Raw genomic sequence first — 14,666 nt, forward strand, 5'->3', positions numbered from 1 at the left:
AACACTATAAAACTCAACATAAAGATACATTTGCTTGTTTGGTCGGAGAAGTGAGAAAAGATAAAATATTAAAACTGAAAAATACATTAACAACTCAGCGAAATAGTTTTGTGAAGCAGAAGCAGCTAAATATTTCATCACTGCGAGCAAGGTTTCAAGTTGCCAAGCTAATAGCATGCACTGGCAGACCATTCGTGGAGGGAGAATTTGTTAAAGAATGCCTTCTTTCTGTTGCCAAAGAGATGTGTCCAGAGAAGGCCGATTTATTTAGTACAGTGAGTCTTTCAGGACCTACAATTACACGGAGGATTGAAGAAATGGGAGACAATTTGCATCAGCATTTGCAAAACTCCACAAAAAAACTTTCCTATTTTTCCTTGGCACTCGACGAAAGCAATGATGTTCGTGATTCTGCACAACTTCAAATTTTTATTCGTGCGACGAATGACTATTTCGAAGTCACAGAAGAGCTTGCTGCACTGCAAAGCATCAAAGGAACAACTACAGGAGAGGATATCTTTCGATTTAAAGCTTTCGTGACTGCAGGGATTCATCTTCTTGGTTCTTTCGGTAAAGTCACATAGAAGGGAAGTAATAAAATAATTCTCACGACGTTTTGGCCACAACGCAAGCAGCCGTCCTCAGGTGAAAACCAGGTCTGTTGGGGAGACAGCGTCTGAATGAAAGAGCACACGAGCTTGGAGCATATATAAGCTGGGTTGGAAGCGGGGGAAAGAGCGCCTTGACAAAATAATTTCAATATCAAGAGGAATTTAGCATATTTATGGGAAATGCAGGAATGTGATTAGTACTACATATGCCCGTGCTGCATATGTAGTACTAATAACATTCCTGCATGTCCCATAAATATGCTAAATTCCTCTTGATATGCAAATTCTTTTGTCAAGGCGCTCTTTCCCCCGTTTCCAACCCAGCTTATATATGCTCCAAGCTCGTGTGCTGTTTCATTCAGATGCTGTCTCCCCGACAGACCTGGCTTTCACCTGAGGACGGCTGCTTGCGTTGTGGCCGAAACGTCGTGAGAATTATTTTATTATGTTTTATTTTTATTATTTTATTACTTCCCTTCTACGTGACTTTACCGAAAGAACCAAGAAGAGAGGATATCTATGAAAAGGTTTGCCAAACTGTGAATGGGTTGGAGCTGAACTGGGCTAAACTAGCCAGTGTGACAACTGATGGTGCTCCTAGTATGGTGGGTCTAAGAAAGGAGTAATTGCTCGCATTAACCAAGAGATGGACAAACATAACCATTCTCATCCAATAGCCATACAGTGCCTCATCCACCAACAAGCGCTGTGTAGTAAATCACTGAAGTGGGACTCGGTTATGAAATTTGTGGTATCTTGTGTTAACTTCATTAGAGCTCATGCACTAAACCACAGACAATTTCAGGCATTTCTGTCTGAGCTAAATGTTGACTATGAAGATGTTCTGTATCACACAGAAGTCCGTTGGCTGAGTCGAGGGAGAGTTTTGAAACGTTTCTATGACTTACTTCCACAGATTACAGCTTTTCTGCTTTAAAAAAACAAAGAAGTACCAGAGCTCAATGATGCAGAATGGAAATGGCACCTTGCCTTTCTGACAGATGTAACAGAGCTACTCAACAGTTTCAATGTGCAACTTCAAGGAAAGGGGAAGCTCATCTGTGATATGCAATCACATGTCAAAGCATTTGAAGTAATATTAGGCCTCCTCATCAAACAAGTGAAGGAGGAAAACTTCTGCCATCTTCCCACAACTCAAAATCTGTTAGCGGAAAAACCATTGGTTGCATTCCCAAACAAAACGTGTGGATTCACTGGAAAAATTGCAAAAGGAGTTCCAATTTGGATTTAAAGAGCTTCATCTCCATGAACAGGACATACAGCTTTTCCGTAACCCATTTTCTATTGACATTGAAAATGTGGATACAATTTACCAAATGGAACTGGCTGAACTGCAGAATTGTGACTCTCTGAAAGACGCATTCAAGTCAAGCAGCCTTCATAATTTCTATGCATCTCTCCCCTCTGAGACATATCCTCATCTCAGGAACCATGCACTCAAAATGGCAACCATCTTTGGCAGCACTTATGTCTGTGAACAGACTTTTTCCAGAATGAAACATTTGAAATCTCCAACCAGATCTAGACTAATGGATGCACACTTGCATCACTTGTTACGACTAGCAGTGACAAATATGGAACCGGACATTGACCATCTCATTAGCCAAAAGCAGGCCCATAGTTCCCATTGAAATACTGGCAAGTTTGTTGATTTAACTTTACTTGTTCTTCATTTTAAATATTGTATTTATTCCCGTTTTGTTTATTCACTTCAAAATAAGATATATGCAGTGTGCATAGGAATTTGTTCATAGTTTTTTTAACTATAGTCCGGCCCTCCAACGGTCTGAGGGACAGTGAACTGGCCCCCTGTTTAAAAAGTTTGAGGACCCCTGCCCTAGAGGGTAATTTTTGGCCTGCGCTTCCGCGAGAACATGAAACGGTGCCCGTATTCCCAGAAGCTAATGGCCAATTCCATGAAACATTTTAAACTGCATTTTTCATTGATTTCTAATTTACAAAAATATGACTGAAGGGTCAATTGATGAAGGTATTTTATTAAACTGGTTCCAGGTCACGCACCTGACCGCATTCATGAAGTCCAAGTAGAGCTACGACCAATGTGTGCTGTGTAGTAAGCTTGTGTGTGTTTGTGTCCTGGTAGGTTCACTAGTACTAGAGTCCCTTACTGCGAACTCAGCTGATAAGCATTGCCTTGAATGTCACGAGTCTACCGTGTGTATGCGTGTCTGTACCATTAGGTCAAAGCAGCCCGTCATGGTCCTGATTACCGCACCACCATTTCGAGTGCACCACCGTACTAGTTGTAATAGATGTTTACTAACAGCACTTGTCCCAACAGTCTATAGAGCTTACACGAGTTGGGGGGGGGGGGTGGTGGTGGAACTTTGTTTCTTTGCTGTCAGGTAATAAACACATTTGGTGAAGTGACCTGAAAGCCTGCACTGTGTGTCGGGCTTGTGGTCTGTGTCAATTGTATGTTAGAATGTCAGTTAAATATGTAGTCCACGACTACTACAACCGAAGAAGTGAACTTGTCTCTGCATTGTGCTTATAAGAGTTTGCTGTCAAGTGAGTTGCTATCCGTACATTCGGCGAACACTTACCTTGTGCACAGGTGCAGAGTAATCAGCGAGTTGAGCCTTCTCCAAAAGATCGTTCTGTCACACAGCAAAAATATAATATTAAAACCTCAACAATCTCCTTTGACATTCTTCATTCAACCAAGTTTAGAGCAACAAGGGAGACCTGTCCAGTAGATGCGACACTCTCCTGGAACTGTCTTCAAATGGGAGTTAAAATCCACGTTTAGATATTGAGAATACAGCTCGTTCTTCCTTGAAGGGTTCCTGAAAAAATTAAGTGCCACTTTGTGGTAATCAATTAGTTGTCCGTATATTTAAATATGAGCCTCGCCATAGGAATGTGGAATTTACACCACAGGGAAATCACTACCGATGACATGAAGCGTCATAGCTTATTGAGCCCTTCCGCAACCATCACCAACAACATCTACCTAAACCACAATCGCCATTAGCATCACTAGCACCACCACGAAAATTGTCTCTGCCATCACCACAATCACCTCTATCACTACAATTACAATCTTCACGTAAGTATCACTTGCAACACTCAACACGAGCAAAGAGGAGCTTCCCTATCACCATCAACACAATCACCAAGACCATGACAAACATCATAGTACCATCTTTAACATCATTACCATCACTTACCTTGGATAGATCTCTCGTCGAATAACTTGCACTCACGCGATAGGATGACATTTTAAAGGCGCACACGTGGCAAAGCCAGTATCCAGGGGGCGCTGTAGCTCGAGCCGCGTGCTGTCTCCACGAAGTTAAACGCCAGAATAACGCGCCAGGCTAGTGACGTCACGGCATCCGGTTTTATTTCATCCGCGTGGAGAGTCACGTGGGCGTCTGTAACAACCCTTAGCTGGTTGTGACGTCACTCAGTGCCTGGTGCCTTTCCCCGTGGCCTCGTGGGTACCGTGGATTTAAGTAAAACATAACCCACCCACTAGACAATAACATTAAAATACGTGTGCCTACACGTACGTTAGTATAATTTAACGTGCAGTCACTGGCACCATCGCCAAAAGCATCTACCAACACCGCAATTTCTATTGCCATCACTAACACCATCCCGAATAGTATCACTATCATCATCACTACAAACCATTAAACCATCACATCTCTACCACCAACACCACACTCTAATTTACCATCTTCATATTACCATCACTTGCAACACTCAACAAGAAGCAAAGAGCAGCTTCCATGCCACCATCAGCACCATTACCATTACAACCACCAAGACCATGACAAACATCATAGTACCATATTCTTAGGTTTTTTCGGTAAAGTCACGTAGGTAAAAAAATAATTAAAATTAATAAAAGTAAAATTATTTTATTTTTATTAATTTTAATAAATCTTAGTTTTTTTCGGTAAAGTCACGTAATAAAAATAAAATAATTTTACTTTTATTAATTTTAATTAATTTTTTACCTACGTGACTTTACCGAAAAAACCTAAGAATATGAATCATTGCAGTCACGAAAGCTTCAAATCTAGAATCATAGTACCATCTTCAACATCACTTACCTTGGATAGATCTCTCGTCGGATAACTCGCACTCACGCGATAGGATGACATTTTAAAGTCTCACACGTGGCAAAGCCAGTATCCAGGGGGCGCTGTAGCTCGAGCCGCGTGCCGTCTCCACGAAGTTAAACGCCAGAATAACGCGCCAGGCTAGTGACGTCACGGCATCCGGTTTTATTTCACCCGCGTGGAGAGTCACGTGGGCGTCTGTAACAACCCTTAGCTGGTTGTGACGTCACTCAGTGCCTGGTCCCTCCCCCCGTGGCCTCGTGGGTACCGTGGATTTAAGTAAAACATTACCCACCCACTAGACAATAACATTAAAGTACGTGTGCCTACACGTACGTTAGTATAATTTAACGTGCAGTCACTGGCACCATCGCCAAAAGCATCTACCAACACCGCAATTTATATTGCCATCACTAACACCATCCCGAATAGTATCACTATCATTATCACTACAAACCATTAAACCATCACATCTCTACCACCAACACCACACTCTTATTTACCATCTTCACATTACCATCACTTGCAACACTCAACAAGAAGCAAAGAGCAGCTTCCATGCCACCATCAGCACCATTACCATTACAACCACCAAGACCATGACAAACATCATAGCACCATATTCTTAGGTTTTTTCGGTAGTCACGTAGGTAAAAAAATAATTAAAATTAATAAAAGTAAAATTATTTTATTTTTATTAATTTTAATAAATCTTAGTTTTTTTCGGTAAAGTCACGTAATAAAAATAAAATAATTTTACTCTTATTAATTTTAATAATTTTTTTACCAACGTGACTTTACCGAAAAAACCTAAGAATATGAATCCTTGCAGTCACGAAAGCTTCAAATCTAGAATCATAGTACCATCTTCAACATCACTTACCTTGGATAGATCTCTCGTCGGATAACTTGCACTCACGCGATAGGATGACATTTTAAAGTCTCACACGTGGCAAAGCCAGTATCCAGGGGGCGCTGTAGCTCGAGCCGCGTGCCGTCTCCACGAAGTTAAACGCCAGAATAACGCGCCAGGCTAGTGACGTCACGGCATCCGGTTTTATTTCACCCGCGTGGAGAGTCACGTGGGCGTCTGTAACAACCTTGGCTGGTTGTGACGTCACTCAATGGCTGGTGCCGTCCGCCGTGGACTTGTGGGTCACGTGGATTTAAGTGAAATGTAACCCACCCACTATATGATGACATACCATAATGTATGTGCACCTACAATCGTTTTCTGTGTTCAGTATAATTTAGCGTGCATGTGTGTTATATACATGATACGTTGTCTACAATACATGCATGTTTGCATGTATATGGGGCCGTCCATAAATTACGTCACGCGATTTTGGACGATTTTTACCCCCCCCCCCTACTAGTCACACGGCGTCACAAAAAGTCAGACCCCCCTCAAATATGACGTCACAAAGCTCTGCCCCCCCCCTCACAAAACCATATTTCCATTTTGAAAATAAAACATGCTTCAAATCGCTTTAAACTATTGTCATTGTAGTGCGTATTTAATGTGGCGCTGCACTCTGATGTCGGAGGAGAAAACATTTATTAAAAAGTCTATTTAATTAAGTAGAACGTGTTGTCTATATTTATTTAAAGTTGCGAATTTTGATGTGACGTCACATTTCTCAACCCCACCTCCCCTCGTCACACAATCGTCACAAATGTCTGACCCCCCCCCCCCCCAGGTACGTGACGTCATTTATGGACGGCCCCTATATTATACGTATGCGAGTCCATATTATTATAAATCATATCTTCTTGGTTGTTTCGTTAAGTCACGTAGAAGGGAAATAATAAAATAATAAAAATAAAACATGATAAAATAACTCTCACGATGTTTCGGCCACAACACAAGCAGCCGTCCATGTTTAATTTTTATTATTTTATTATTTCCATTCTACGTGACTTTACCGAAAGAACCAAGAAGATGAATCCCTGCAGTCACGAAAGCTTTAAATCGAAAAATAAATCATATCCTTATATTTCATGCAATTATAAATCTCAACGTTCATCCTTCAAAGTTCCATCACAAGGGAGAAACACTGACAAAAATATATTTGTTTTAATCTTAATTTTAAGCTTTCGTGACTGCAGGAATCCATACTCTTTGGTTCTTTCGGTAAAGTCACGTAGGTAGAAAAATAAAATAAATCACGACGTTTCGGGCGCAACACAAGCGTCCGTCATCAGGTGGGAAAGCATGGCCTGCTGCTGATGCAAACGACTCTACGCCGTATGGACCTGCACACTCAATTCCCTGTACAAGAATACATGTAAAACGTCTGAGTTGACAGGTATGATATATGGATACGTACACATAAAAATGTACCCCTCTGCCCCCGTGATGTCTGCGTACCGAGTGAGTATTTGTGACGGTTGTGGCACTTAGAGTGATGCCCACAAAGTTGTAACACCTCGATTTAAAGCTTTCGTGACTGCAGGGATTAATCTTCTTGGTTCTTTCGGTAAAGTCACGTAGAAGGGAAATAATAAAATACTAAAAATAAAACATCATAACATACAATTTTCACGACGTTTCGGCCACAACGCAAGCAGCCGTCCTCAGGTGAAGAACAGGTCTGTCCTAAAGATGTTTGAAACATGTTTAATTTTTATTATTTTATTATTTCCATTCTACGTGACTTTACCGAAAGAACCAAGAAGTTGTAACACCTCGTCCAGGCAATACTCGTGTGTGTAACTGATGTCGGCAATATGGCTGCAGAGGCGCTGTATCGTGATATAATGAATCCACGACAGATTGAATGATACATTATGTTAATGCAGAGGGAATTCATTAACACATTCCTGTGGAGGGAGCTGGTAGGAACGTTGGGTTGCTCAGTCAATGGCCAGGGTCAACGGCGGCGTGGTGTATTCAGCAAATATGCCCGACTGTGAGGGTGGGCACAGGCCGGCGTGAGTAGGTTAAACGTTGAGTTTTATACGGGCACCACGGGGTGACCAGCCCCTCCCCACCCAGCCCCACCTCTCCCACTCCCCACCCAGCCCTTCCCCACCCAGCCCCTCCCCACCCTCCCCACCCAGCCCCTCCCTGCACGACGGACGGACACAATAATCCCCTATGGACTGGTGTAACCAGGAGGTTCCTACAAGTATAACCCACAATTTATCATTCATTCTGTCGCGGATTCATTATACTGTATCCTGTTACAGCGCTTCTGCGGCCGTCTGGAACGCTCTTCCTTCCGATATTAGGAAGCCACTGGAACGGTGCACTTTTAAGTGATCTGGATTGAAAACTAATTTCTTTAGAACTGCTTTTTGTGTTTAGTTTGTTGTCCTTCCCCCGGACCCCCGATTGGCATGGTTGGATACAATGCGAAAGAAGTTCGACATACATACGTGGTAATGTGCTGAAACTTTATTAAGGGGTTACATATTATATGCAGAACAGACTACACCGAGCCCTACAAGGCATCTACTGCAACACCGCACATAAACATGGAGCCAAACATGCTGTCTCACACTGAGTTGTGAATAAAGTGACTAAAGCACAAATCTTAACTCACAGGAAAATTCGACAAGAATGGAACCTGCCCTCTGCTTACATACAATCGCAACATTATCTTAACCCATGAGACAAGAGGACTGGTCGATACCAACTGGGGTAGCAAATGCTGAAGGGATGATGGACAGAAACCTAAACACAGCGCCATTGTCAGTCTTTACTCTTTGGTTCTTTAGGTAAAGTCACGTAGGTATAGAATAAAATATATCACGACGTTTCGGGCGCAACACAAGCGTCCATCATCAGGTGGGAAAGCATGGTCTGCTGCTGAGGCAAGACTGCTTTAAAAGGTTTGAAATGGGTGTATCTCAAACCTTTTTAAAACAGTCTGCCTCAGCAGCAGACCATGCTTTCCCACCTGATGGACGTTTGTTGCGCCCGAAACGTCGTGATTTATTTTATTTTCTACCCCACGTGACTTTACCGAAAGAACCAAAGAGTATGGATTCCTGCAGTCACGAAAGCTTCGAATTAAGATTGTCAGTCTTATAGACACTTTATATTTAGTTTCATATTCTGTCGATGTTTCATATCAAGGTGAAGGTGCAGGCCTGAAATTGCTTGCGCACCTCACTGGTGGAAGGAGGGTCCTTGCATAGAGGGATCTCTATATGACCATATTCAGTCTACTCTTCCACGCTGGCCAGATGTCTTGGAAGAGGTGTAAGTACTCACACTTCAGCTCAACATGAGTTATTTTTTATATCCAAAAAATGTCTTATCATATTCTACCCTTTTTCAAACTGTTTTATTAAAAGTTATATGGTGACCTTACTATTATACATATTTGTGATCGAGAGATAAAAGTAATGAAAAAATTATTGTTAGCATTTGACACCCTATGTGGTACCTGCCGATAAGCAACTTTTGGGTCAATGGCTCAACGACCATCAGAAAATCTCCATACATGAAGATAGCTGAACAAAAGTTTCAGGGACTGTTGGCAGTGGAGTGAAAGCATTAATCAAAATTGACACAGCGTGGGAAGGCCTCCATCCAGTCATGGGTTGTTAAAGGGCTGTGAATTATTAGATAAAAGTAAATAGAGTAGAGAGAGAGAACACAAAGATATTGCCTAAGATTGGAAATTATATTTTACCCATTAAAGGCTGCACAGTGCACATGTGTACAGGCAGCCAGCAAAGACACCTGCTCACAGTACAGGAGACCCTTGAATATCACGGGGGTGATCGTTCGCGGTTTCTACCTATTGCAGGCAACCTTTTTCTGTTGCAATTTAGCTATCGAGGTGGTTAGTTTTTGGTGTTGTATGGCTGATACCGCAGTGCGGGGCGGGTGAGAGACGCGAGGCAGTCAGTCGCACCTAAACCTTTGGTCGTGCAAGCATCTCGCGGACAAAGACGCCCCCCGTATAACCTATTAACAGACTTGATTTGAAGCTTTCGTGACTGCAGGAATCCATACTCTTTGGTTCTTTCGGGAACCTACGTGACTTCACAGACAGAACCAGAGTATTAACAGACTGTTGGGGCAAGTGCTGTTAGCGAGCACCTATGAAGGCTGGCACGGCACACGTGGGGGTAGGTAGCCAGCACCACACCCAGTCATGTTTGTCTCCCCAGTAGCGATGTTTACGCACCACACCAGGTACCGAGTAGATAAGCTGACCCAGGGGAGGCCCAGGACCGATTTAGATAATCGTCATTGGTGTTGGGCGTGAGCAGGAATCTAAATTGGGTTGCTGGGTTCATAGCGCAGCGAATTAATCGTAGCACTATTCCTCCCCACTCACGGACAATCAACCGCCAGTCGCCACTAATTGGTGGCGAAGTCACCACGGTGCTTGTGCCAGGCGATGTGCACGACGTTGAGGCCATGTGAAGTGTCGAACGCCCACTGGCAGGAGGTCACGGGGCAGACCCAGGTGCCATGGGTCGACTGAGATGACAAACACACGCACATATACACCCACTTTGGATCATCATCATCATCGGTAAGAACAGTATTTATACGCTTTATTGTCTGCGAATGCTTTTGAATCGGGTTTTAACATTATTATTTCAACTACTTGGCTTTTAGTGTATTAGGCATATAGTAGAGTACTTATTTTAATTGAGACACTGTCTATTATTTGGTTGCCGTGTACCTAACCTCATTATTTATGTAAGGATTAAATATTGAATTTTGCGGTTTTGACTTTAGTGGCACTTTCCAAGAACGTATCCACCCCGCCCCGCGATATTCAAGAGTCACGTGTGCTGCTATCCTGCACGCCCATGCAAGTGATTTTATGAGGCACATCACAGTACCATCTGTCCACGATCCACGAAGCCTTTCTCCGCGTTACTGGGTTACAGAAACGCATCTTCTGCATCACAACCACTGCACTCAAATGTTCAACTGCGGCTCCCCAATGTTCCTCAAACATTGTCCACACACGCTCACCTAGAAAGGGATTGCGGTGTACGAAGTGGCAAACCAGGATATAAAGTACCGTGGAGTGGGCATGGGGATCGCCCAGGACGGGAATAAATGGAGTGGCTGAGGAAGGCAGTCCCACATGAATGGGAACCAATACCAGGAGGAGAAAGTAGAGGGAGAAAACGGGTTTTGATTCCTTACCCGTACCCCGCAGCACCAAGGGTCGCAAATGGGTACCCGTACCCGGCCGTACCCGTACCCGGGTAGGGTACGGATGAAGCCATGTTGCAGGCGCGGGTGGGTTGATTCTAGGAACTTGAATTGTGAGAAGAGACAAGACGTTGGGAAATGAGTGACAGTTACTCACCAGTGACTCACGGCCTACCCGTACCCGACCGCACCAGGGTCGCAAACGGGTACCCGTACCCGGCCGGGTACGGGTAGCCGGGTATCGGGTAGGGTATCGGGTACCCGGTTGCGACCTCTGATATGGGGGTGGCACACATATCGACACCCTCAACATTAAGTCCATCTGCCGGAATGCAGGATCCGGCCGAAGTGAAAGCAATGACAGCGAGGTGTGGCATGGCATAAATGGCATTGTCCATGATGACCTCTTGAACTTGAACGCGAGTGCCTATGAGTGAAGGACACATCAGGGGGTTAACTGTTGTTAATAAGGATGGGCTTATTGGCCCCAGATACAAATCATCACTGGTGCTGAGCCTGTCACTCTTGTTGCGGTGCATCAATTATCTATCATAACGGCTGTGTGTTGCCTGGTCTTCCCGTAAAAACACATGAATCCCTTCGATCCGTCATCCATCCATCGGTTCCTGTAGCCGAGGTGGCATTCGGTGGTCACTCGTTGCCATTGGTCAGTAACCGATTTGTTTCACCAAGTAAGAGCTCATTGGGAAACGCAAGTGTCATTTGAAACCGAGACCAGGTGTCCATCGAAGACACCGTAACGGCATGCGTTTTCAAAAAGTGAAGCTCATCTGTCACCTGTCGGGCGCCGTATTCACAGCAATGCCTTGTTTGTCAACCCTGGCCTTAATTCATGATTGGAAACATTACAGTGTGGCCTGTGGCTCGGAGAGAGGTGGCTAGAGTTTAAATCTTGAGATAGAATATTTTGTCAGGGTTAGGGGTAGCATTAAAGGATTCCTTGGATTAATTCTGGGCTACGGAAAGAGTTGGTTATGGCAAGGTCTTTGCTAAGCTAGGGCTCGCATTGTATTGCATTAGGACTAGGTTTTATTATGAAAGAGGCTAGGGATTTGGTTTTGACTTCTTCTTTCGCAGAGCAACAACTACAATTTCACATTCAGGTGGTCAAGCCAGATAGATTTGAGACTGGGGATTCGTGAAGGATTAGCATTACGGTTACCACAAACACTCGCTATACATGTTTCAGTCAAGGCTTTCTGTTCAAGGTTATTACTTGAGCCAAGATAACGGTTTGAGCTTCGCACATGGTGTCATATCCAACCCTCGACTCGGTGGCAATTATCCCAGCATCACCGCCACCGCCCCTACGAGAGCTTGTAGCGTCGGTGGACGTTGAGGTGGCTTTTGAGGCTGCTCAGGTCGAGGAATGCACGATTGCACTCCGAGCACTGGAAGGGCTTCTCGCCCGTGTGCATGTATTGGTGACGCTTGAGACTGCAGTAGTATGAAAACTTCTGCCCGCACATGCTGCAGCGGTACGGCTTCTCGCCCGTGTGCGTGCGCTGGTGCGCCTTCAGGTTGCCGCTGTGCGAGAAGCTCTGGCCGCACACCTTGCAGCGGAAGGGCTTCTCGCCCGTGTGCGTGCGCTGGTGCGACTTAAGGTGGGCGCTCTGCGAGAACGCCTGTCCGCACGTCGCGCAGCGGTACGGCCGCTCGCCCGTGTGCGTGCGCAGGTGCGTCTTGAGGTTGCCGCGCTGCGAGAAGCGCTGGGCGCACACGCTGCACCGGAACGGCTTGTTGTCTTCACCGCCCGCAATCGCCGGCACGGGAACCGGCAGCATGCGCCGCCGCCGCACCAGCTTAAAGTTCGGCACGTGGTACGCGGCGGCGGCGGCGGCAGGAGGCAGAGTGTCGCTCCTGGACGGTGCCTCGTCCTGCCTGTCAATGTGGTCTTCAGTGAGCGGCTTGGGCAGGTACGCGGCACACATGGGCGGGACCGTGCAGCCAGTGTCAATTTGTATTTTGTCGACCGGCAGCTGCTGCTGTTGTTGCTGCTGCTGTTGCTGCTGCTGCTGCTGTTGAAGCCAGGGATAGGAGTCAACATTGGTTGCATTCGTTAGGTCCAGTCCCATCTCCTGAAGCGAGGTCACTTGTTGGATGACAAAGCCCGAATTACCTTGGAAAAGATAATCAGAGAAGTCACTTTAGACGTCATATTGTGGATATGTTTTATTTTATGGCCACGACAGGGCAAAATCAATTACTGTGACGATGATCCCACGTCTATGTTCTCTTCCTTCACCCACCCGCACTGACCAGGAACAATGAAGTATGTTCAAATAACCCCCATGATCTGACCAACGTGGGGTTATCTTCATCCAGCAGCGGATTGACAAAAGGGCAGTACTTGTCCATTAGGCATGCGCGTCTGTCTTTGTCTTGAGGGGGAGCAGTGGCATAGTGGTTAGCGCACTGCAATACCAATCTGGCGACATGGATTTGATTGCCAGCCATGGCGAAAATCAGTATCTAAGGATTCTTGAAACGGTCCTGGGACCCTCCACCCAGGTTGATTTGGCCTTAAATGAGTACCTGTTGCAGTGCGATAACGGCACTGGATTGGAGAAACAAAGGCACGAATATAATTGGAGACAATTTTAAACACGGCACATTTCGCCGTATACGAACAGCAAAAAACATTCCCACACAAACAATTGAGTGCACGTATCTGCGTGAGAATCAACATTAATCGATGAATGCTTGCATCGTCACGTCTCCACGCGGTAAGACTTGTTTATTTTCAACTCATCTTTACCTCCGCACGCGTCTCTTTCTATCCTGGGTGGCGTCTGGCTGGGGCTGGAGTCTCTCTGGTACGACGTGGGACTCTGATGATCACCGTCTGAATGGCAGAAGACAACGGACGTGTGGATTAACGCAGACATTTAAAAATGGCACTGCTGCATCTCAGGATGAGCCAGGGGAAGTTCTTTCTCACAGGTGCCCAGCCCAAAGCTTGGGCTGCGATGGCGGATAATTACAGAAGACTTTACGTAGATCAAGTGAACGATCGTGTGTAAACGTGAACAAAACAGCAGAAGATGGAAAGAGCAATCAGAGAAAATGTAAATGAACTGCCCTCCCCCCCCGCCACCCCCACTTTTATCCTTTCGTCAGTTGAGATAAGACAGACCCAGAAGAGGAGAGGTTGTCACCCCAACACATAAAGCCGCATGTATGTTATATGATTTACAGCATGGTCCATTTCCAAGTCCCCTCCCACTATACCCGATCTCCCCCTAGAACAGCGGTCGGGAACCTATGGCTCGCGAGCCATATATGGCTCTTCCAGTGATGGCATATGGCTCCCAGACAATTTTGAGTTGGAAAAATAAATAAAAATCAGTTTGGAACTGATTTTAAAATACTTGTGATATTGCTTAATAATATTGTGTCATTTTAAAGTAAACAGAAATTAGTTTTGAAGATAAATTTCACGGGTCACGCCTGCATGAAGCTCAACCTCACCACGTACGAACCAGACTACAAGGCCATCAGCAAAACCATGCAGCACCTAGAAGTCGCATTAAAAGTAAGACATATTTAATTTATTATACGTTAAAAATACTATATGGCTCTCAATGAAATATATTTAGAAATATTTGGCTTTTATGGCTCTCCCAGTCAAAAAGGTTCCCAACCCCTGCCCTAGAATGTTGGTTACTTCCTCCCGGCCCATCTTCCCCCCCCCATAAACAAAAGCTCCCATTCCCCCCCCCCCCCCCCATTAGGGTGGGGTAGCGAGCATTCCTTCCCCACACCTATACATGTTCA

General features: G+C 44.9%; 1 protein-coding gene across 1 annotated transcript in view; it reads right to left on the bottom strand.

Annotated features, from left to right (window-relative positions):
• Positions 1–8,660: 8,660 nt before the first annotated feature.
• Positions 8,661–14,666, bottom strand: part of LOC133359023 (uncharacterized) — a 60,661-nt gene continuing 54,655 nt past the window's right edge. Inside the window, exons 21-22 of the mRNA XM_061577395.1 lie at positions 13,648–13,734; positions 8,661–13,008 (exon numbers count right to left, since the gene is read on the bottom strand). Coding sequence (XP_061433379.1) covers positions 12,197–13,008; positions 13,648–13,734 — 899 coding nt within the window. The 3' untranslated portion in view covers positions 8,661–12,196. The remainder of the gene's footprint in view (positions 13,009–13,647; positions 13,735–14,666) is intronic.

The sequence above is a fragment of the Lethenteron reissneri genome, chromosome 64 (genome assembly GCF_015708825.2).
Source record: "Lethenteron reissneri isolate LAM-NWPU_2019-01 chromosome 64, ASM1570882v1, whole genome shotgun sequence".
NCBI lineage: Eukaryota > Metazoa > Chordata > Hyperoartia > Petromyzontiformes > Petromyzontidae > Lethenteron > Lethenteron reissneri.